Consider the following 25,993-nt stretch of genomic DNA (forward strand, 5'->3'; position numbering starts at 1 on the left):
TTCCCCCTAGGCTTCTAAAATTTATGCATGGTATGTTTGTATGTATGATTGGTTTTTTATAATAAGGGTTTTTAGCTGTTTTACTATTGGATTGTCACATGCTGTTTTTACCACTGTTGTTAGCCGCCCCGAGTCCACGGAGAGGGGCGGCATACAAATCCAATAAATAAATAAATAAATACCCAACGCCAATGATCTTCCCCTGGGGGCGCGGGCTCACAACAATCAAAACAAGAAAATTAAGGATAAACTAATTACCAAGAAGGAGAGACAAAATATGGCAAGAATGACAGCCGTAAGATAGTTTTCATGGCTCTGCAGAACAATAATAGAGTGAGGGCCATCCAGATCTTGGGAGACCCTCATCCCGGAAGGCAGGTGCTGCTTCTGCAGAGAAGGGGCACTTCAGGGTCCTTTTAGATCACGGGTCCCCAACCTTTTGGACCTCAGGGACCACCAAGGTCATAATTTTAAATCCTGTGGACTACCTAATTCATAATTTTTATTTCCGAAGATCACTAATATGAATTGGCTGGTTGGTAGCTCACCTTCCCAACCAGAACAGTTCCGCAACTGTGCCGTTTCTTTCCCTGTGGCTGGAACAGATTATTATTATTATTATTATTATTATTATTATTATTATTATTATTATTATTATTTATTAGATTTGTATGCCGCCCCTCTCCGTAGACTCCGTTATCCACTTCTCAGGCTCTGAGCTGGGCAACTCTGCGTCTCCAGCCATGGCCGGCCCATTGAAGAGAGTGGGGTTGGTCCGGCTGAGGAGGGCATGCCTAACCCTAAAGAAATTATAAATGTGGGGGCTGCATGTGGGCGGGGTGATTTGGACACCTAAATCAACCTTATGTTCCTGCGTGCGCACCAGATTAATTGCTCCTGGGGGACAAGTGCAATATAAACATGCAAAAATACAAAGATTTCTCTGGGGAACCACCAAAATTATTTCGCAGACCATAGGTTGGTGACCTAGGTTTTAGATGACATTGATGAATTGAAGGAACCCAGAACATGCTAATCATGGAAGATTGAATTGTCTGGGCAGATTCTCCTTCTTTATTAGTCCCATTGTCACGCTTTGCCTCTGGAGCAGATTTGTGCTGTGCTATCATATAAATAATGGTGATCTCAACCAATTGAAATCCTTGGTTGACCTTCGTTGGGCTTGGGAAATGAGCAGAGCTGGGTTGTACTAGGATGGGAAACCATTAACATATCTCAGTGGTATAAACCAGATTAGAAAATTATACGTTAAAAAAACAACAACAACTGGAACAAGGCACTGACAACCTTTTTCCACAACATTGCCCAGTAATATAACACCACCAGGGAAATTACACCAAGGCGTAAGGTCACCAATCAAGCTTGACTTCAAGATTTTTTTATCTTTTACCCCAACTTGCTGATATATAATTAATGCCATTCCAGCTCATGGCTCTTTAATGCTATTAATGGCATTGGTGTACCCTATTTTTCTTAGAGTTTTTGTAAGAGATTATTCTTATCATATTATGAGGGTCGCCCAGAAAGTAATGCACAACATTTTTTTCTCCAACAATTATTTATTGAACACAACAAAACTTACAAGCAAGAAAGAATGATGTTTCTTCTACACGCCCTATTTTTCCACGTACTCTCCATCCCGTTCTATGGCCTTCCTCCAGCAAGAAACAAGGGCATGTATACCCTGTTGGTTCCACTCCTTGTTCTGGTCACGAAGCCATTTCTGCACTGTGCGAATCACCTCTAATGGCCTCACCCTCTGTGCCCAGAGACTGACTGTACTTCTGTCGACTGCAGGTTCTGTCCACAAACATTTGTGAATGTTTCCAACAATTTCTTTCTCCGCAGTGAGAAATTCAATGACGACACGCTGCTTGTAACGTACATCACTTACAGACGCCATTTTTCGGCCTCCAGGAAGGACGTCTTTGTGACGTCAAAGCTCCGCCCATGGAATTCCCTATTGGGATTTCCCACCTCCTTTCCAGCGGAGCGCCATTTTGCGATTTTTTTCCCCCTTTACATGCATTAATCGCTTTTACATTGTTTCCTATGGGAAACAATGTTTCGTCTTACGAACTTTTCACCTTATGAACCTACTTCCGGAACCAATTAAGTTCGTAAGACGAGGTATTACTGTATATCTAAAGTTTTGCATTCGTACCATTACTTTAGGCTGGGGAAAAAATGTGATGCATTACTTTCTGGGCAACCCTTGTAGAATGTGGGTAGTTGGTTATAAAATGGGGAATCTTTTCTCTTGGAGGTAAGATACAACACTGACCCCATGAAGGACAGCATGAACAAAAATAGATGCTATTTTTATGGAGACTTTGAGACTCCTGCTCCTGAGCTGATGTCGATTATATACACATTATATGTAAGATATTATTTAATCATTGTGTAAGCTGTTAGGATCGGTTAGCTTTTCCCAGGGTAGTATTAATAGGTCAAAAGGCTGAGGCAACCTAACCTAAATAGCTGTGGTAGTAAAGCTGGTGAGGTCACATAAGTGGCACTACAAACCCTAGCTGACCCATCCAACAATTGCAAAATCTCATCTGTTTGTGTTCTGTCCCTTGTAGCCTGACTCTCTGCAGGGAATGATACAACTGCTAGTCAGTGTGAATAGGTCAGGATTACGGGTATTACCTTTAATCCTTGAAGCTCCCTTGTGTAAACAGGTTTAGGATGACTCCTTTGACAGGTTGAAAAAGTCTACTTGGGGAATTGACTGTTTGTCAAGCCCCCATCTTTTATTCCAGTCTGAATCCAAACCGCACAAAAACTTCATTTCTGGGGCTCTTTCTGGAAATCAGTGAAGTGTTTTTAAAATGGTATGAAAGAATTGGATTAAAGGCACAGTCCCTTGAGGAAAGGCCAAGCTTCAGACGAGCAAGGGGTTACTGTACAAGGTGTGTGTGTGTGTGTGTGTTTAATATAAAATGAAATAAGACTTCGGAAGCCTTTGGGGAAAAAACTTTCAGCGTTCACAAGGAGAGATTTAAAAGAGAATAATGCCTTTAAAGTTGATCTGAAGGAATGCAAAAACATAAATAGTTTTAAATCCACCTAGAGAGTTTGAACACCTTTTTAAAAAAAATATACTTTATTTTCCAGAGATTACCAGTTTAGGAAAAGTTTACCGGGTTACTATAAGTCAGTCTCCCAAACTATTCCACTTGGCTTCCTGTCACCATTTCTAAGCAGAGTTCCAAAACTTCAAAATATATATATTTTTTAAAAAGACTGGAATGGTGCGCCTCTCCTGACAGTTTCTGCTTCATGTCCAAACTGCTTATACCTAAGACCTCATTAACGTTTGGTTCTCCATTCTGTTTAGAAAAAGATTTTAATCCATTGTACACAGACATCGGTCCTATATCCTCATATGGAAATATTGGCCCGTAAGGTGAAATCTGAAGTATTTTCCATTCTAGTTAACATAATTTCCTGAAAATATACAAAATACATAATATGTATTATCTTTACAGGTAGTCCTCATTTAAATACCCAATTGGGACTTGTAGGCCTGTTGTTAAGTGAGACACCCAGTGATCACAATTTGCAATTTTTCTGCTGGTTTCTCCAATGACTGCTTGTTAGAATAATAATAGCAATAGCACTCATATATTGCCCCATGGTGCTTTACAGTCCACTCTGGGTGGTTTATAATGTCAGTATATTACTGCCAACAGTCTGTCTTCCTTTTACCAACCTCGGAAGGATGGAAGGCTGAATCAGCCTTGAGCCCTGACAAGATCGAACTCCAGGCAGTGGGTAGAATTTGCCTGCAGTGCTACATACCACCAGGACTCCTTCCACAGCCTAGAAGCTGACTGTGAAGCTCACAGATGGCGATCATGTGATTGTGGGATGCTGTGACATTGGTAAATGGCACCAGTCACATGATTGCAGAAATGCTATGACAGTAGTAAGTGTGAGGAGCAGCCATAACATTACTTTTTAGCACCCTCATAACTTTAAACGGTTGCTAAACAAGGCTGTCTGAAGAAGATTGAGGCAGTCGGTTCTTTTAAATTCTTTATTGGCTCGGCAGGAGAAAGCTCTTTTTGGAAAGTGCCTTCAGCTCAGAACGCGACTGACTGTAACAGTGTCAGAGCGCTCCTTATATACTTTCACTTTCCCGCCTAAACTCAACTGTCATTGTTTCAACCAATCAGAACACACAATCCACATTCAACTTATTTACATTGCTTCAATGCATATTTAACACTGTCATTAAGTGAGGGCTATCTCTAGTGAAATCCCTCTGACTGGCTTACTAGTTTAGTCTGTATGAGATGTATGATTGTTTTTTATATTAAGGGTTATTATTATTATTATTATTATTTTAGGAAGGCAGGGTACAAATGAATTTAAATAAATAAATATTGATTAATCAATGCCTTCTGGTTGATGTGTGTCTAAATCCTGAGCTAGAGGGTGAAAACAGTGTAGTTGTGGTTTTGCCTTGGAGTTGATTGGCTTTTTGCCTAGATGTCCTTAGAGTTTTTATATTGTTTCAATTTTGCTTACCTGTTTCTAGACCCCTAGAGTTGCAAATCAAAACCAATTCATTAATTAATCCTTTGCACATTACCAAGCTGCTCTATCTCCCTGAAACCAGCTGTATTTGTTGCTCAACAAATGTCAGTCTGTTGATCCATCATCTTCTTTCCCCAAATTATTTATTTTATTTTTTATTTTGTCCAATATGCAATACATATTGAAGAGAATAGACATGAAATATTATATGTAAAGAAAAGATATAAAAATAGAGGAGAAGATATATGAAAGGGAGAAAAGATATATGAGATATGAGATAAGGAGAGACAATTGGACAGGGGACGAAAGGCATACTAGTGCACTTATGTACGCACCTTACTGACCTCTTAGGAACCTGGAGAGGTCAATCGTGGATAGTCTAAGGGAGAAATGTTGGGGGTTAGGGGTTGACACTACTGAGTCCGGTAATGAGTTCCACGCTTCGACAACTCGATTGCTAAAGTCGTGTTTTTTACAGTCAAGCTTGGAGCGATTAATATTAGAGCTTTCAAAGTACTTTGGGACTTCTTTCACTCTGGCGATTGGAGGGTGATGGTTTGAAGTTATGAGGAGGATGCCTTTAAATCTGGGGGAGATTATCTTTAATCAAATGAGCACAAGGGAGTACTCCATTTTAAATTCCTTGCTTTCTTCCTCATTACAGGCAGGCTTAATACCTTCTGATCTAAGATGGCAGACAGCGATAAAAATGGAAGCAGCCGTTCTAGCACCAGCAGCAGTCGACTTCAGAGCAAGAAGCCCCCCAACCTCTCTATCACGATCCCACCAGTGAAGTCTGAAGAGGAAAGCAGCCAAACAATGGTATGAATTACTGAGATCGATAAATGTCTATTAACTGTGATATGCTATCTGAAAAGGTGTCTTTTATAAACCGTACATTACTGTGGTGCAAAAAAAAAAGTTTCAAAATCAAAACATCCTATTTCCAATGTGAAATCAGGTTGTTTCAAGCACAAAACTGTGTTTGGTGCTTAAAAGCCAGTTGCTCTAAGTTAAAATGCTTCCCAAATGCTCCTGATGACCCGTTTCACTCTTGAAAGCAATCTGACATAAGCTGATGTTTTGAGTCTCAAAGAATTGGGACTCAATTGGGAGTCCTAAGAATTGGGAAATATGGGAATGATGATGGATTGTTTATTGGTTTGTTGTTCAACTCCATCATGATAGACTAATGTTAACACATTGACACTGAGAAGGGAGTGGGACCACTGAAAATCAGTGCTCCTAACTCTTAATCTTTATGCAGAAGGATACAATGGTCCACGTCTTCAAACATTGCTGAAAGATCTAATAGTAAAACAGGAGCTGTACTCCCCTCAGTGAAATTTTAACCGCGATGACCTACAAAATCAATCATGCCATCTCCACTCATTCTAAATGATCTGCTTCAGCTAGAGAACCTTCCCTAAAAGGGGAAGATGAGAGACTGGATGTAAGTTGTCTAATAAGAATGTATCAAGTTTTCATGTCCGTGCTGGGTTTCTACTGGTTCACCCCAGTTCAGGTGAACTGGTAGCAGCGGTGGCGGGAGGCTCCGTCCACCCACCCAGTCATCATCACGGATGTTCTGCGCATGCGCAGAAGATTCTTTGCAGAAGTGTTGCACCCGAATGCAAAGCGCATTCCCATTCCCGAACTGGTAGCAAAGTTAAGTGAAACCCACTACTGGTTCACATCATCTGACTGCAGTATTCCAGCATGCAAATACAGTGATCCCTCGATTTGCGCGTTCTCGATTAGCGCGAAACACTGCAACGCGGTTTTTCAAAAAATATTAATTAAAAAAATAAAATATTAAAAAATAAAAAATAAGTCCACGCTAGTTCTCTCTCTCTTTCTCTCCCTGTTGCCGGCGTGGTATATGAGAGAGAAAGAGAGAGGCAGAGGTCGGGCGCATTACCGGGAGGTGGAGGCGGCGTGGGGACGCTGGGTGCCGGGGACTCCGAGGAGGGGGTGGACGTCTGTTCCCTGAATGGAGACCGCCGGCCGCTCAATCGGGCCGGCAGGGAACAGAATGGAGCCTTCCGCGGCGGGGCTGGTAAGGGGGAGAGCCGAGGGGGGAGCCGAGTCCAGCCCCGTGGCATTCGCTTTCCTCCCGCCCGCAGCCGACTGATCGTGGGCTCCTTCGCAACCTCGGAGAGCTTCCTGGTTTTCGTGAGCTTTCATGCCCTGGAAGCTCTCCGAGGTTGCGAAGGAGCCCACGATCAGTCTCGGCTGCGGGTGGGAGGAAGGCGAATCCCCCGTGGGCTCCGTTACATCTTCCGCTGCCAGCCAGGCCATGCTGGCGGCAGCGGAACAATCGCTGGCTGTCAACTTTTCTTTTTAAAACTGGGCAGGAGCTGACTTGCCTCCCCAGTGCTAAAAAGAAAAGTTGACAGCCAGCGCTGCGACTGACGGAATGCTGAGCCTCCCGTTTTCTCTCCCCCCCCCTCGCCCCTTCGCCTCCCTGTGTTCCTAGGAGAAGTGCTGGGGATTGAGGCAAGACAGACCTTCTGCTCCTCACCAGCACTTCTCCTAGGAACACAGGGAGGCGAAGGGGCGAGGGGGGGGGGAGAGAAAACGGGAGGCTCAGCATTCCGTCAGTCGCATTCCGTCAGACTCTCCCCCACCTCGCCCCTTCCGGTTTCGGCGTTCGGAGTCCGGCGCTGGGGCCATGCGGGGCCGCTCATCCAGGGGGGCCTGGACTGGCAAGCGGCAAGCGGCAAGTGATCTGGCGGGAAGACCAAGGGAAGGTGCCTTCAGCCGCCCAACACCTGATCCGCTCCGCAGCGCGGCAGCAGCGAGGAGCCGAAGATGGGGTTTCCCCTTTGCCTTTACCCCATCTTCGGCTCCTCGCTGCTTCCGCGCTGCGGAGCAGATCAGCTGTTGGGCGGCTGAAGGAATCTTCCCTTGGTCTTCCCCGCCGCCCACACGCAAACTCCACCATCTGCGCATGTGCGGCCATGAAAAAAATGGCGCACATGCGCAGATGGTGGTTTTTACTTCCGCATCCACTATAACGCGGAAATCGGTTAGCGCGGGAGGTCTTGGAACGTAACCCCCGCGCTAACCGAGAGATCACTGTATGCCTTATAGGGTAGTTGTTAAAGATTCAAGCTAACTTGGCTCTCTCGTTGATCAGAATTGTTAACCTTTCAGTAAAATCATTCCTGAATCCAGACAATCTGTCTCCAGGTGGACTGTCTTCCAAAAAGTCACTATAGTAATAATCTTTAAGATAATCAGACAGTTGAATTATCTTAGGTTTTATTACATTGGCTTGCAAGGTCCCTCCACTTTTTAAATTTATTTTATTTTATTTATTTACTTATTTACTTATTCTCCGTACTGAAGGAGCGGGTCCAGCAGTCACATGGGTTGCTCACGTCCAATCCGATGGAACTGAGCCTAGTATTAAAAAAGCTTGCCGGATCCGCCCCTTCCCCAGAATTCGCTCAGTTCGCATATCCTGCGGTTGTATTGTGATAGCTCGTTCAACATTCTAACACCTTCCCTTCGATCTTTCCTTCAAAAAATAGTAAGATTATTGTCTTTATTTATTACTTGCACCATTGCGCCAGCCGTTTAAAGAAAAAAAGTAAAAAAGCGGCTCGGTTTGTCCCTTAGGAGAAGTTGCGGTTTCGTTTTCCCCCGGCGGTTTTGCCGGTTACGATTCCTGCGGCCGCTAGTGGATTCTTCTAATCCCTTGGCCCGGAGGTCCTGGTGCAAGTATTTATCGATTTCATTATTGATTATTTATCGTATAAATATATTTAAGGGCTTAAAAAAATACCTCCTGCGGAGTGAGACGCCTTCCAGTCTCCTGGACTTAGTCGATCGCTTTTCCCTTAAGAAATTCTACGGAGCGATCTTTTCGGCGCGAAGGCCTTCGCGCCCTTTTTTAAATCTAGGCCTCTCGTGTTGGCCTCCTGCCAGCCGCGTAGGCCTCAGTCCACCGCGTGGATCCCGGAGCGGGCCTTGGGGGTCCCAGGCTAAATTCTCCACCGGCTAAGCCTCCAACCAGAGTGCCTTGGTTTACTTAATTATTAAGTTTAGGGAGGCTGGCCCCGCTGGATTTGGGGGCACGAACTCTGGGTTTGCCCAGATTGTCCTCACTCTTCAGCAGCTTCGAGGCCTCGAAGCAGGATCCATTCCTCTTGGGAAGTCCTTGAAATTCTTCTCCTTATTATTTAATTATTGGCTCAGCCTTGTCTTCTGTTAATTGTCAGACTATGGCTTCTTTTCCCAAGAGAGGCACAACTAAAGGTCCCAGAGAGGCCAGGCCTACTGGCGATGAGATTACTAGCATCCCCCAGGCCTCTTCCTCCTCTTCTCCAGGGGCCCGCCCCCCGACCAAGGTCACCAGGGCCGAGAAGAGAAGGGACCTAGCCCTACAAAAAATTCATGACAAATCAGCAAAACGTTTGAAAGTGCAGGCCCAAGTAATCAGTAGTCAAGACCCCCCAGAGGCCTCTAGCCTGCCTCCTTCTGGGGTCCCTGTGTTATCTCTGGATGAGCCAAACCTAGACAGACCCCAACCTAACCTATGGGGCATAGGTCCAGAGGAACCAGATATTATTGAAGATTCCCCCCAGCCAGGATCCTCCCAGGCCTTTAGGGATTCTTCTGCCTTTTCTGCTGATATTTCCAATTTACCTCCTGAGTTCCAGTCTATTTTTGCTGTGTTGTCCAAAGCCATTGATGCCAAACTCTCCACCATCAATGCGCTTCCTCTACCTCTTCCTCCTTCTCGTCCCTCCCGCCCCTTGGGTTCTTCCCCAGCGGTCAGAGCTCCTATTCAGGATGATTCAGATTCCTCCCAGGATGAATACGAGGAGATGGAGGATGATGAGGACCCTTTCCAGGGATTATCTGATGATGAGGAATCCCAAATAAAGGTTCCCCCTCCAGTTACTATTTTCCCCTCTCAATTATTCAAATCTCTTCTCCTCAAAGCTAGAATTTCTACGGGATTAGCGGCCCAGGAGAAACAAGCCTCCACTTCCACTGATCCCCCGGAGGAGAATTTACCTTACTTCACAGAGGAACAGGAGGATAACGAGGTAATTCCTATGCCTAAATTGTTTAAAGATGCCTTACTCAAACAGTGGGAATTTCCAGCCTCTGGCCTTAATCCCTCCACCAAGGACAGAAAGTTGTACAAACTTTCCTCTTCCTATGAGGAACTTCTATCCTTTCCTAAACCGGATGAACCTGTCAAGATTCTTCACTCGGCAGCGGCTGTGCCAGGAGAGGCGGAGGAAGTCCTCCGCCCAGAGGACAAGCGCATTGAGCAAATGCTCAAAAGGGGATTCACCTCTGATTCCTGGGCCATTAAAAGTTCTGCAGCGGCTTCCTTTTTTTCCAGAGCCATGCTGCTGTGGCTTCGCCAACTGCAACAGCATATTCCTCCCGATGACTTGAGAGGTCAACAAGACTTCAACAAGGTCTTTGCAGCTGCCCAGTACGTGGCTGATGCCACTTTGCAATCTACTAGATTTTCTGCTAAGTCTATTGCAGCTTCTACAACGGCAAGAAGACTCCTTTGGATTCGCCCTTGGCAAGCGGGAGTTCGCCAAAAGTGGCAGTTATCCCAGGGCCCCTTGAAGCGCGACCTGCTCTTCGGTGATCTTCTGGATCCACTCCTCACGGAAACCACGGACAAGAAGAAAGTTTTGGGTCCAACCACTAAAAAGGCTACCAAAACGCAGTCCTTTCGTCGCCCAGGGCGCCAGCAAGACCAAGCGGCGTCCTATCAGAGGTCTCCAGGTCAGTATTCCCCCCGCTTTCGTTCCCAAGGTAGGAACTCCAGGGGTAGAGGGTTTCGCTTCCAAAGGGGAGCTTCATCTAACAGGGCTTCAAAGAAACCTAGATGGTAACCTTTCCTCTATTCCCATAGGGGGTCGCCTAGCTCATTTCGCCTCTAATTGGCGTTTCACCTCCAAAGACCCTTGGGTCATTGACACTGTTCAAACAGGTCTTCTTTTAGAATTTGTTTCTCCTCCCCCAAGACGTTTTATTTCCTGCCCTTCTCCCAGGTCATCCTTTGATTGTAACCGTATGGAGGAGGCCATTTCTCATCTATTGTCCATCAGAGCCATTCAACCGGTCCCTTCCGATCAGAGGGGCCTAGGTTTTTACTCCATTTTATTTATGGTTCCAAAGTCCTCCGGAGGTTGGAGAGCTATTTTGGATTTAAAGAAACTAAACCTATTCATCAAATATAGGAAGTTTAAGATGCACTCCTTGCCTTCTATTTTGGCCGCCATCCACTCGGGAGATTTCATGTCTTCCTTGGACCTCACTGAGGCCTACCTTCACATTCCTATAGCCAAATGCCACAGAAAATTTTTACGTTTTTCTTTTCAAGGCAGGCACTTCCAGTATAGGGCGATGCCTTTTGGCCTCTCCTCGGCCCCTCGGGTCTTTACAAAACTCTTGGGGTCCCTGGCGGCCTATATCCGGGCGTTTCCCATTCACATTTTATGTTATCTTGATGATATTTTGATTCATGGGAACTCCCTAGAGAAAGTGAAAACAGACCTTTCTGTTACCATGTCAGTCCTTCAGGACCATGGATTTTCCATCAATTTTGATAAAAGTCATCTCCAACCTTCCACATCCATTGCTCACCTGGGATCCATTATTGATTCAGAATCCTCCCAGGTGTTTCTCTCTCCCGAGAGAAAACTCAGTATAGTGGAGTTAATTTCTAAGATTTTATCTAACTCTTCAGTATCCATAGTCACTCTATCTTCCCTTTTGGGGAAGATGGTGTCATGCATAGGCATCATTCCCTGGGCTCGCCTTCATGCTAGGGAACTCCAGTGGCTCCTGTTACCTTTTCAGAGATCGGGGCACAGCAACTCAAATCGACGCATTGTCATCCCACTGAGTGTTCGCAGATCCTTCAAGTGGTGGAAGTCTCCGGCCATGGACAAAGGATCCCCGTTCAGGTGCCCGGATCAATTTGTCATCACCACAGATGCCAGTCTATCGGGATGGGGCGCCCACGCCCAGGGGATGATAGCCCAGGGCACGTGGTCCCCGGAGGAAGCTTCCAGGCCAATCAATTGGCTAGAGTTAAGAGCCGTTTCCCTGGCGCTGAAGCATTTCTCTCCTCGCATTCCCAACCGGCACGTTCTCATTCTCACCGACAACATTGCCACAAAAAGCCATATCTGCAGACAGGGGGGCACGAGATCCAAGGCTCTCATGAGGGAGGCCCTCAAGTTGGGCCTTTGGGCGGAAAAACATCTCCAGTCGCTCCTAGCCGATCACATCTCCGGGAGCCTCAACGTCCAGGCGGATTGGCTATCCCGAGCAACGATAGACCCAGGAGAGTGGAACATCCATCAAGACCTGTTCCATCAAATCACCCTCAGATTCGGCCTACCAGTCCTGGATCTCTTCGCGACCAATGCGAACGCCCAACTCCCTCGCTTCTATGCCAGATTTCCATCCCCGGGAGCGGAAGCAATCAATGCCCTCCGGAGTCCATGGCCTCCAGGCCTACTCTACGCATTTCCTCCAATTCCAATCCTCCCGGACGTGATTCACAAGGTCCTCACCGAGAGGGCCCGAGTAATCTTAATCGCCCCTCATTGGCCCCGCCGGCCCTGGTTCGCGGATCTCCAACAGCTGTCCGTCCAGGACCCTTGGCGACTCCCCGTTTCGGGGGATATGCTGCGGCAGGGGGCCTCTTTCCATCCAGACCCGGAGTGGTTCCACCTCACCGCCTGGCTGTTATCAGGAGAGATTTAGAACTGCGTGGCCATGACCCCGAGTCAGTGGAGGTCATCTTAAAGGCCAGAAGGGGCTCGACCAATCGAATCTATGACCACACGTGGTCCAAGTTTCACCAGTGGTGTCTACAGGAAGGTTTCTCCCCTCTGTGCATCCCCATACACAGAATTATTTCCTTCCTTATGCAAGGCTTCCATAAAGGGCTTTCCACCAGCACCCTCCGGCGTCATCTGGCAGCCATTTCATCTGTCCTGGGGGGCCCCCGCAGACAGCCTCTCCGATCCTTCCCTGAGGTTCAGGAATTCCTCAAGGGCATAGCCAACCTCAGACCTTCCAAGGTCCACAGGTATCCATCCTGGGATTTGCCACGGGTTCTCCATTCCCTCACGCAGGCTCCATACGAACCCCTAAAATCGGCATCCCTCAGGTACCTATCCTTTAAGGTAGCTTTCCTGGTGGCTATTACCTCTGCCCGACGCATTTCGGAGCTGGCTGCCCTCTCAATCAGGCAGGACCTTTGTCAATTCCATCAGGACAAGGTAGTTTTGCGACTGGACCCCACCTTCTTACCCAAGGTCAGTTCCATGTTCCACAGATCTCAGGATATTGTCCTACCTTCCTTCTGCCTCCAACGAGACCATCCCTTGGCAATTAGATGGCACACCCTGGATCTCATCAGAGCGCTGAGAATATATATCCAACGCACAGGACCCTTTCGAAGGTCAGAAGCTCTTTTTGTAGCCTATCATCCCAGAGTCATGGGGGCCAAAGTGTCTTCAACAGTACTGGGCCGTTGGATCAGAGGGACTATATCTAAGGCCTATGAGTCGGCCTCCCTCTCCGTTCCAAGGAACATCACAGCGCATTCCACCAGGAGCGCGGCCACCTCGGCCGCTTGGGCGACTCAAGCCCCGTTGGAGGAGGTCTGCAAAGCAGCCACTTGGGCCTCGCCAAATTCCTTCATCAGGCACTACAAGATTGATTCTTACGCTTCAGCGGACGCTGCCTTCGGCAGAAGGGTACTCCAATCCGTTATCTCACACGATAGCAATCTAATCCCACCCTAGGGACCATCTATTGGGTATGTCCCATGTGACTGCTGGACCCGCTCCTTCAGTACGGAGAATAGGCGTTGATTGCTTACCTGAACGCCTCTTCTCGTACGGTGAGCGGGTACAGCAGTCACTTCCCGCCCTTGTATGTGTCTTCTTTTACCTTTCTATACCTTTCTTCCTCTAACAATGAGAGTTGAACACTACAGAGCTTCACAACTGAGCCTAGTCTATGGATTCGCGAATTCTGGGGAAGGGGCGGATCCGGCAAGCTTTTTTAATACTAGGCTCAGTTCCATCGGATTGGACGTGAGCAACCCATGTGACTGCTGTACCCGCTCACCGTACGAGAAGAGGCGTTCAGGTAAGCAATCAACGCCTATTTTGTTTATTTTGTTCAAACAATTATAGGGTGGTAATTTGTACAAATAAAACATTAGATAAATAATGATAAAAAGTAACAAAAGAAGACAATAGGACAGGGACGGTAGGCACAGTGGTGCGCTTATGCACGCCCCTTACAGACCTCTTAGAAAGGGGGAGAGGTCAATTGTAGATAGTCTAAGGCTAAAGGTTTTGGGGTTAGGAGTAGAAACTACAGAATCAGGTAGTGCATTCCAGGCGTTGATTACTCTGTTGCTGAAGTCGTATTTTTTGCAGTCAAGTTTGGAGCGGTTGACATTTAGACACTTAAAAGCAATATCTATTTCTCCGTGCATACTCACTAGCTAGTGACAAGGGAGAACGGATTATAATACACTGCTAAAAAAAAAAAGGGAACACTTAAACAACACAATATAACTCCAGGTAAACCAAACTTCTGTGAAATCAAACTGTCCACTTAGGAAGCAACACTGATTGACAATCAATTTCACATGCTGTTGTGCACATTCAACTTTGTACAATTCAATGAGAATATTTCATTCATTCAGACCTAGAATGTGTCACTTGAGTGTTCCCTTTATTTTTTTGAGCAGTATATAAGGAAAAATCGTTTGTAAGCTTCAGCCAGTTCTTTGGTATTCTACACAGACTTTTTATGAATGTTGCACTTTCAGGAGTAGAAAATTTCATCCATCCCATCCCTTATTCCATTGCATTTTTTCCTTTTCTCTTTCACTGGCCCCTAGGTTATAAACTGCTCAGAGGCAAGTGTGTAATTTGATCTATGTACCATTTTACCCTCACACAGATATCTATGCCTGACTAATTAACTCTCCCAGCTTATCTAGCCATGAACTGGTAAAGGGTCCTGATCCCCTCCCTGATCAGGAAATAGGATTTTTTGAGAATTCATAATTTGTGTGGATAGTTGAATGGTCCCTGGATCAATCCGTCCTCCCCATCGCCTTTGCTGATGACCTCAATGTCTCTTTTTAGCTTGTTAAAAAAAACCCTGGTCTTCAAAAAAGTGTCAGCCTCCAAGAGTCAAGATTGAAGAGACAGGGCAGCAACTTTGAAAGACATCCTGCCTTGCATCGGCAAACCTCATTGTCCCAGAGCATTCGCAAGTAAGGAGAACTTTATCCTAACGTGTTAACTTATACATTATATGTTTGTCTGATTTCTTCTATTTATTCGGAGTCTCATATTAATGAATCTGGGCAGCTTACAGCATTTAAAAGCAAAGCAATGGTAATATGAAATATAAACAGCTGAGGATAATTTGTCAATCTGTGAGTGCTTGGTTTTTGTGCTTGATGCACTATTAGTAACATTAAAAAGACTTGGTAGGTATTTTTGAAACTCGCTTTCATTGGATTTGTATACCGCCCCTCTCTGCGGACTCTTTTTTTAATTAATAAATTTAAAATAATAAATAAATATACATGCAATCTAATTGCTCAAGTGCCCAAATTGTAATTGTAGAACTGCAGGGGCCATGAAAGGGTTGTAACTTCAAGAATGAGTCAAAAGCCACTTTTTCTGAGGCTGAGGAAATTTTGAACTGTCCTTAAACAAATGGTTGTAAATCAAGGACAACCTGTATGTGAGATACCACATTTCTCAAAAAATAAGAGCTAACTGGAAAATAAGCCCTAGCATGATTTTTCAGGCTGCTCGTAATATAAGACCTACCCCAAAAGTAAGTCCCAATTAAGATCCTCAGCCAGACAGATTTATTTAGTATTGTATTTTCCTAAAAATAAGACATCACCTGAAAATAATTTCTAATGCATCTTTTGGAGCAAAAATTAATATAAGGCCTAGTCTTATTTTCAGGGAAATACAGTAGTTGTGTTGTTATTCCGTCTCCACATCAGTTGTTAAGCACAGACATGGCTTTTTCATAGAACAGAGTCATAATAATGTCCAGACGCTGAAAAGAAATATAAATGGAAGAAAATATAATCCATAAAAAGGGGGCTCAGCCCCACCATCAAATCTAGCCTGTTCTACCACAGGCTAGATTCCATTTTTTTTCCCGTTAAACATATTTTGAAGATTTGATGAGAAAAAAAATCGAATACGGTATATCCATCCACGATTCTTCATGTTTATTCTGTCTGCTTTAAAAGTGTCCATCTGTGAAAACACATCCAAAATTAACCATTCCTGGAAGCAAAGCTAGATAAATATTCCGGCCTAGATAGATTAGATGCCCTCAGTTACTTTACTAAAATCTTGAAGTTGCTTGTGAAGCCATGGTTGTGTTATGGCATTTGTCTCCTCTTTGCTACCCTCAGAGGAGCAGCTCAGTGGTTTGGAGTCGGCAATGACTTGGATGGAAAGCAGCAGATTTGGCACCACAAGAGCCTTCAGCACTGCAGCCTGCGCTATGGAAAACTCAAACCTGCCTACAGGGAAATAGAAGTGAACAGCCAGGAGGTGCCTTCTTTCCAAGGCACAGAATCCCCAAAGCCGACAAAAATGCCCAAGGTAGGTGTCGTTGCACAAGAGAGTCGGTAATGCAGACAAACAGCCGTGAGAGATTTGACTGTAGAAAAGAAGTTATAATCCCTCTTGGATGTACAGCGTGAGGGAAAAGGGCAAACCAGAAAGTCAGAACTTCATATTTTGAAGGTCTCCCAAGTAAAAAAAAGGTCTGGTATCAGGCAATAGCAAACTCCACCTCAGGGTCTGAGAATCCACAGTCACTCAGAGGAAATCTTATCGGATTACCTGAGGTGAAAAACAAGATGGCACCCTTCTATGCACACAAGTCATCTAGCTGTTCAGGAGGCCAGTTTATTACCAGGAAATTACCAGGTATAGTCCCACCTCATTTGCAACTGAGGTGAGGGCCTCCTTTTGTGGAATGAAAGAGTCAATCCTAAATCTCCCTTCCTGTAAGGAAACTTAAAGGGGTTATGGGTGGCCATGTTCTCGGAGAGAAATGTTATCTGTTTAAAAGGACTCTATATCAGATGATGGGGACTCGATGCTAAGCTTGTTGATCAAAAGTTTGGCAGTTCAGCAAATCCCTAAACAGGGTGAGCTCCCGTTACTAGTCCCAGCTTCTGTTAACCTAACAGTTTGAAAGTACATTAAACATGCAAGTAGAAAAACAGGGCCCACCTTTGGTGGGCGGTTAACAGTGTTCCATGCGCCTTTGGCATTTAGTTGTGCTGGCCACATGACCACGGAGACATGTTTGGACAGCATTGGCTCTCCAGCTTTGAAACTGAGATGAGCACTGCCCCCTAGAGTCGGGAACGACTAGTAGATATGTGCAAGGGGGACCTTTACCTTTACCTTGCATCAGATGATGGGAAAAATCATGATTGAAAGGGATCAGGGAGATCTTGGTCAGAGGAAATCCTGTGACGGGTGGGAAATCAAACATTTGTCTAAGGCAGGGTTTTCCAATCTTGACAACTTGAAGATATTTGGACTTCAACTCCCAGAATTCCCCAGCCAGCAAACGCTGGCTGGGGAATTCTGGGAGTTGAAGTCCAGATATCTTCAAGTTGCCAAGGTTGGGAAACACTGGTCTAAGGCACCATCCCATGGTTGATACCATTCAAATTTAAAGCAGCATTCCTGTTCCATTTCAGCACTGAGTACGAGACTAATTGCTTCAATTGCTTTTGTCCTTTCAGATTGTAGACCCTTTGGCCCGAGGCCGTCCCTTCAGGCATCCAGATGAAGTGGATCGTCCACGAACCCCACATCCTGTCCTTCCCCCTCTGACTCCTGGCGTTGTGTCCTTGGCATCCTTAGGCAGTGTACGGTCAGGCTACAGCCGCCTGCCCCGCAGGAAAAGGGAATCCGTGGCCCATATGAGCTTCAAGGCAGCTGCAGCAATTATCAGAGTGAGTTCTAGTTTTGTGGTAAAACTCTGAGCTTCAGTTCTTTACTTTTGTAGATAATTGTGTCAAGGGATGTGATATGTGTTGCTTCCTTATCTTTCAGCTCACCAACAGCAACACCAGAATATTACTATTATTATTATTATTGTTGTTGTTGTTGTTGTTGTTATTATTGTTGTTGTTGTTGTTATGTCAATACAACACAGCAAACGCAATCACTATGCTGTATTTCGTATTTCATCACCAATCGGGCGCTTCCCAAGCACCTAGGACTTCATGATGTAGTGGCGAATTATGTTTGACGATCCCAGTAAAGCGGCCTTTTGCAATTGACAGATGGAGATTTTGTCCATTCCGATGGTTTTCAAATGTCCGCTGAGATCCTTTGGCACTGCGCCCAGCGTGCCAAGTACCACTGGGACCACTTTCACTGGCTTATGCCAGAGTCGATGCAGCTTGATTTTTATATCTTCGTATTTCACTAATTTCTCTAGCTGCTTCTCCTCAATTCTGCTGTCCCCTGGGATTGCGATGTCGATGATCCATACTTTCTTTTTCTCCACAATCAGGATGTCTGGTGTGTTATGCTTCAGAATTCGGTCAGTCTGAAGTCAGAAGTCCCACAGTAGTTTTGCTTGCTCATTTTCAACCACTTTTTCGGGCTTATGATCCCACCAGTTCTTTGCCACTGGGAAATGGTAGTTCTGGCAGAAGTTCCAGTGGAGAGATTTACTAAACTTATTATTATTATTATTATTATTATTATTATTATTATTATTATTATTATTATTATATTCCAGAGAAGGAAAAATGTGGATATATAGGATTTCAGTTCAAGGACTTCCGGGGCGGGGCTTGGTCGATGCGGAGCTGGTGAGTGAACCGCTGCTCTCCCAGCACGACTTTTATTGCCTTTAAATATAAGATCAGACACCCAACTTGGAGGGAAGGGTGTCGTAAGAGGTGGTTATGCTGTGCCCGATGTGAGAGTCGCTAGCTCACACCGGCACAAGCTTTTTTGAACCGCCAGGACCGGGCAAAAAAGAAGCCAGCGTTTGCTGGCCCTGAGACATGGCCGCCCCGTAAACATCGAGGAGGAAGTGAGAAGAGATCGGTGAACCTCAGCAAGTACCCTAAAATAACATATTTTGAATTCGGAAACTTCTTGTGTACCAGAACAACTGTGGGAAAGACGATAAAAGATAGAAAAGCTCAAATTGAAAGAAGCGGCGATTAAAAGGTTGAGCGACAGGAGAAGCAAGAGACAGCGTGCGGTGACAGGAGAATCGGGTGTGTGACAGGAGAGCTGGGTCGAGGGGCGGAGACGGAACGGAGATAGATTGAAAAATCAGGAACTAAAAATCGGGAACTAAAGACGGATATAACCGGGGGATGATATGATTTTATTTCACAAACATTTGGAATACCAGGAACACCAGGTGGAATAAGAGCAGCGAAAGCGGGGATTTAAGAAAAAAAACCTCCCCCGGCGTGAGACGTTACATTTACGTGTTTAAGCCTCCCCCTCTTCCGGAAACATAGAGCTACGAAAGCAGGAAGCAGAAACAGCAAGATAACATCGTGGAGATTTACGCCCCTTCGTTTTGTTTAGCTTGTTCTTTTGGTCTATCTGGTTTATCTGGTTTGCGCTTGCCCTTGGACTACGCAACGACTTAAAATCCCATAAAATACAAGAAGGTATAACCTTAAAGAGACAGGAATTTGACTCAATCAGATATCAACTTGACTGGGCTGGTCTTTTTTTTTCAACGTCATCAACGTTATCATAGCAGATCCTCCCATAGGAAACTAGAAATTTACGCGAAATTAAACTACCAGACACTAAGCTACAATCTACTAAACTGTGAATATTGAATGTGGGACTGCTAAATTCACTTACTTTTGCAATAGTCTGGACTAAAGCCAATATTAGGATCAAGAAACGTATACTGGACAATATATAAAATTAGAGGAAAATAAAGGACAGAAACCAGATTGGACAGGAATACAATTAGATAAAATCTAACTAGATGAAATCAAAGTAATTGCTGTTATTAACTAACAATACTAATAAATGTAATTAACCAATCAACTAACAAATTAATTAAGTGATTAATTGATGTAAGGACTTGCTAAAGCTATAACTATATTATTATTATTTAAACCTCTACCTCTACTCTTAAAAATTGTTTATATATAATATTTATAAGGATTTATTCAACTATTATTTAACTACTTAACTACTCAACTGTTGATCTCTTAACCATTAATTAATTAACTGTGTATTATATATTGCATATTGAATATTGATTAAGTATTAAGTATTAAATACTATAGCATTAAGTATTAGATATTATTAGATACTAAGATATTAGATATTAAGGATTAAATATTAAATATTAAGATATAAGTTAGAATATCAAGCATAAGTCTGAAAAGAATAAGCTAAGTTAGATTAAATACTGTTTAAATATTGAAACACCGATAATAATTGAAAGCATTAATTCTACCCTTTCTCTTTTTTGAAAAATAAGTTGTATAAATTGATTGGTTCGACTGGTCATATACTGAATTAATTGTTAAAGAGTAATTTGACTAATTGATTAGATATAGAATAGATTGATTAGATATTGATTTAATTATTAGAAGGTTAAAACCTATTACAAATGGCAACTCAACAGACTTTAACCAAGTCATTGAGAAGGGGTAATTTAACCCTACTATCACCAGCTGTGCAGAAATCCTCTTCAACTTCCGACATAGTTACAGGAGAAATTAAGGATCAGGCACCCTCGCTTCAAAGCTTACAAAATTCCCTAGACAAAATTCAAGAATTTATGATAAAACAACAGGAATCCGCCAATCAAACCCAAGAAACTATAGTTAAAAACCACCAAGAGACACAAAAAAAATTTGAGGAAGTAAATGAAAACTTTGCCAAATTTAACAGTATAATAGAAGATGTTAAGGAAGCAGTAGACAGACAGGAAATTAAAATTCAACAAGTGGAAGAGACAACAGAAGCGAACAAGCTGAGATTAACTAAAAACGAAGAAGACCTTAGGAGGGTAAATAAAGATTTAGAAGGGGCCATTGCCCAATTAGAATTCGAAAAAGCCTCATTCTATCTCAGGCTACAAAATATACCCGAAGAAAAAGGGGAGAACCTGTTTGCAACTGTAGTTGAACTCTTTGCGGAAGAGCTAAAAATAAATGATAGTGAACTAATTAACCACGTAGACGAGGTATACCGAGTGCAAACCAACTACGCACGTCGCCATCAACTCCCCAGAGAGGTCCACCTTAGATTTACAAAAAAAACCCTGAGAGACGAGATATACAGGAACACCAGAGGGGTCTTAACGTACAAAGGGAAAGACATAATTGTGTTAAAACAAATACCTAAAAGAATTAGGGAACGAAGGAGGGATTACCACTACTTCACAAACAAATTAATAAAAAACGAGATACAATTTAGATGGCTAGTGCCAGAGGGGGTGATGCTAACGTGGAAGGGGAAGAAAATAAATATAGAAACACTAGAACAAGCAGATAACTTTATCCGAGAACACCTGAAAAAAGAAGGGGAAAGCAGCATAGAACTGGAGACAACAAGCCAAGAGGAGGGAGAGATAGAGGAAGAGAGAACAGACAAGATAAGCAAGGGGAAAGGGGAGAAAACAGAAAATTACAGAGAGCTTAGAAGCAGCAAAAGGGCAAGATAGTTGACGAAGAATGAATAAGGAAATTAAATTATTTTCTGTGAATATAAACGGAATGAACTCTCCTCAAAAAAGAGGACAAACATTTACAAAATTAATAAAACAAAATTTAGACGTAATATGCCTTCAGGAAGTTCATGTAAGGAAAAAGGATAAGAAAGTATTGGAACACCCGAAACTAGGGAAACTATTCACATCACTTGCAAACGAAAAAAAAAGGGGAATTGCACTATATATCAAAAGCTGGTTAAATCCAAAAGTAATTGACAGTGATGAAGAGGGTAGAATACTTATAACAGAAATTGAAATTAATAAAAAAAAAACAAATTTAATTGTGATTTATGCTCCCAACAAAGACCAAAAATCTTTTTATAAAACGTTGTACCAAAAAATAATAAAAATTGAAAAAGGAAACATCTGTGTGATTGGGGACTTCAATATAATAATAGATTACGACAAAGACTATAAAGGTAAAGAAAAGAGTAAAAAGAAAAAAACAATACCAGAAAAACTCAAAGATATTATAGAGGAATTTAAACTAAAAGATACGTGGAGGGAAAGACACAGAGATGAATGTAAGTATACTTATTATTCACACCCACATGACTCATGGTCCAGATTGGACATGATATGGACAAATATAGAATTACAACAAGAGATAATATCAGCAGAAATAGAACCCAACTTTTGGGCAGACCACAACCCAGTAAGCATTATAATTAGAGGAAACCAAACCAAAAAAAATAGATGGACAATGAATACAAAAATTATACAAGAAAATAAATACAAAGAATTTTCAAAAAAAGAATTAGATATTTTTCTAGAAAAAAATTGGAATGAAGACACAACCATACAAAACATATGGGACACAACCAAAGCCTATATAAGGGGGATAACCATTGCATACACTAGTAAAAAAAATAAGGATAAAAATAAGGAGATGAGAGAAAATCAAAAAGAATTAGAACAAATAGAAGCCGAATGGATAAAAGATCCAAAAAAAATCGAACTAAAAGAAAAAAGAGATGTAATTAAACATAAGATAAACTTGATAGCACAGGAAGAAATAGCCCAAAAAATCAAAAGTGTAAAACAAAATTACTTCGAACACGCAAACAAACCGGGAAGGTGGCTTGCCTATAAAATTAAAAAACAGAAAGAGAAGAAATATATCCAACAATTGGAAGATGAAAAGGGAAAAAAACAAATCGATATAGAAGAAAAAAAAAAGATAATACAAAACTATTTTGAACAGCTATATAGGAATGATGAGATAAAAGAGGAAGAAATAGATCAATATTTGAACGAGATTGAATTACCCCAAATATCGGAGACTAACATTGATAGAATGGATAAAACTATAACTATGACAGAATTAGAGCTAGCAATTAAAAAACAAAACAATAACAAAACCCCAGGAGTAGACGGAATACCAGCCGAATATTATAAAGAAATATATGAACCAGTCAAAAAATTATTACTACAGATGTTGAACGAGGTGTTAGACAAAGGAGCAATGCCTGAATCATGGAAGGAAGGTTTAATAACACTAATACCAAAAGATTTGGAACAAAGATATTTAATAAAACAATACAGACCAATTGCATTACTAAACTCAGATTACAAAATCTTTACAACAATATTAGCAGAAAGGCTTAAAGGGATAATTAATGAAATCATACATCCGGACCAGAACGGCTTTTTACCAAACAGAAATATAAAAAATAATTTGAGAAACATTATAAATATTTTAGAATACTATGAGGTAAACCCAGGAAAGAATTTGGCACTAATATTTTTAGATGCGGAAAAAGCATTCGATAATTTGAATTGGAACTTCTTCATTAAACAACTGACCAAAATGAAATTTAAAGAAAAATTTATAAAAGCAATCAAGACGATATACTCTACACAATCGGCAAAAGTTATAATAAACGACCAATTAACACAAAATATAAAAATAGAAAAGGGAGTACGGCAAGGATGCCCCCTTTCCCCATTAATATTTATTTTGGCCATAGAAACCTTATTAAATCAGATAAGGTTAAATAAAAATGTTAAAGGATTAAATTTGAAAGGACAAGAATACAAAATTCAGGCATTTGCCGATGATCTAGTATTCAATATAGAAGATCCAATTGAATCAGGGGAAGTTTTATTAAAGGAGATTACTGAATTCGGAAAAGTAGCAGGACTTAAAATTAATAAACAAAAAACCAAAATACTGACAAAAAATCTAACAAATACAGAGAAGAAAATATTAGAAGACAGATTAGGCTTACAAATTGTAAAAACAGTTAAGTATTTGGGAATAAAATTAACAGCAAAAGCGATCACAATAAAGGAAGATAATTACACGGTTTTGATGAAAGAAATAAAAAAGAAATTAGAAAAATGGAACAAATTGCCTATTTCGCTCATAGGTAGAATCTCAACAATAAAAATGTCTATCTTACCCAAGATTCTATATCTATTTAGGACGATTCCAATTATATTAAGAAAAGACTTTTTTCAAAAACTAAATAGAATGATTACAAAATTCGTCTGGGCCGGAAAAAAAACTAGAATTAGAATACAATATCTACAAGATAATATCAAACAAGGAGGATTTGCACTACCAGATTTCGAATTATATTATACTGCAGCAATTATGGATTGGTTGAAAGATTGGTTTAAATTGGAAAATAAGAGACTTCTAATACTGGAAGGACACGATATGAGAATAGGGTGGCATGCTATCCTGTGGGAAAATAAAGAACAAACACATAGTTACTTCAAACAACATATAATAAGAAACTCGTTATACACAACTTGGAAAAAAATCAAAAAAATGTACTATCACCAAACTCCCAAATGGTACTCAAGCTTAGAGGCGACGATATATCCAAACTCAAGAGAACTAAACAAAATGTTAAATTATTACCAAACATTAGAAAAAAATGGGGAATTAAAAACTAGGGAACAATTAGAAGAAATTGGAATCAAAATCGACTGGTGGGCGTATAACGTAATTAAATCAAAATATCAAGAAGGGAAAAGGAAGGAAATACAAATAAAAGAGATAGAATTAGATAAGATAATTTTAGGCCAAGAAAAAAAAATGATTTCCAAAATATATAAATATATGCTACACTATAAAATGGAGGAACATATCGTTAAAAATAGTATACATAGTTGGGGCAAAAATTTTGGTTATAGCATAAATTTAGATAAGTGGGAATCAATTTGGACCAAGAACTATAAATTAACAAAATCTACAGCTTATAAGGAAAACATATACAAAATGTATTATAGGTGGCACCTTCCACCGGCAACATTAGCCAAAATGTATAAAGGAACAAGCCCAAAATGTTGGAGGTGCAAAAAAATGGGGACATATTACCACATTTGGTGGACCTGCTCAAAAATAAAAAAATTCTGGAACAAAATGCAGAATTGGATAGAAGAGATCTTACAAATGAAGATAAATAAAAAACCTGAAGCCTTTCTCCTGGGAATTATAGATCAAAAAATTGAAAAAAAACAAACACTACTTATTAATTCATATATTAACAGCAATTAGAATAACGATAGCTCAAAATTGGAAGCAACCCGAACCACCTGAAGACGATTTGATAATTAAAAAAATATTAGATTGTGCTGAATTTGACGCACTAACAATTAAATTAAAAAACAAAGAGGATTCCGAACACGATAAAACCTGGATACATCTTTATAACTGGTTTAAGAAAAGAAATAAAATTCAAAAGAAAAAATCAAATTAACAATACTTTATATCCTTTTCATTACATAGAAAAAAAATATATACAAAAGACATATATACAAAAAACCTTTTTATAAAAAAAGATCTGTATGACATTAAAGAAATTGAATATGAATAAAAGAAGGCGGATAAGAAAGAATTAAATGATTTAAAAAACAGTGACAACCTACAAGAGAAAATGGTATACGCTGAGGACACAACATGTTTCACCAGAAAATAATTTAAAATCAAAAATCATTCAAAACTTACCTCCTGAAGGGAATACAAGTACAAATATTATAAAATATGCTAAGTGAATAGTTATTGTTATTAATGTACTTAAATAAGCAATTAGATCTTTTTTTTTAAAGAATATTTTTTTTTGTTTGTTTGTCATGTTTGTTTGTTCGTGTATTTGTTACGCGTTGATTTAGCCTTGTATTAATATAAAACATATATTGTATGTAAATGTGTATATATTTGTAATAAAAATTTAAAAAAAAAAAAAAAAAAAAAGGATTTCAGTTCAAATATGAACTGGAAAATATATTAAATTCCAGTATTTTGCCAAGTAAATTTCCTATTTCTGAGATACGTGTCTACAGATATATTGTGTAGGAGGGCATTTATTTTTTTTCTGGATTCTTCTAATTCACAGTTCTTGTTCCTGAAACTTCACATTAAATCCTAATTTCAGCGAGATTGGAGAATCATCACTTTGATGATTTTCATATGCCAAGCTTTCTAAAGTTGAGGGTTATGGAGTACGGTTGTGATCAAAAGGGAACTCTGTGTGGTGAGCACAGAAATAGGTACACAATGACGGTATATTCCCCTTTTAAGACAGGAAACCCAAATAGGTGCACAACAAAAGTAAAAGCATACATTCTCAATTCAGACTATCTGAAT

At 41.4% G+C, this 25,993-nt stretch overlaps 1 protein-coding gene across 3 annotated transcripts in view; it reads left to right on the plus strand.

The window, feature by feature from the left end:
• The window catches only part of RHBDF2 (rhomboid 5 homolog 2), a 119,209-nt gene that overhangs the window by 59,412 nt on the left and 33,804 nt on the right, over window positions 1–25,993 (plus strand). For all 3 annotated transcript variants that reach the window (XR_011558072.1, XM_070739877.1, XM_070739878.1), the window contains exons 2-5: window positions 5,234–5,391; window positions 14,748–14,878; window positions 16,055–16,247; window positions 17,411–17,623. Coding sequence is in view for 2 of the 3 variants with exons in the window: in XM_070739877.1 (XP_070595978.1) it covers window positions 5,260–5,391; window positions 14,748–14,878; window positions 16,055–16,247; window positions 17,411–17,623 (669 nt within the window). In the remaining variant the exon portion in view is untranslated. The remainder of the gene's footprint in view (window positions 1–5,233; window positions 5,392–14,747; window positions 14,879–16,054; window positions 16,248–17,410; window positions 17,624–25,993) is intronic.

The sequence above is a fragment of the Erythrolamprus reginae genome, chromosome 2 (assembly GCF_031021105.1).
Source record: "Erythrolamprus reginae isolate rEryReg1 chromosome 2, rEryReg1.hap1, whole genome shotgun sequence".
Taxonomy (NCBI): domain Eukaryota; kingdom Metazoa; phylum Chordata; class Lepidosauria; order Squamata; family Dipsadidae; genus Erythrolamprus; species Erythrolamprus reginae.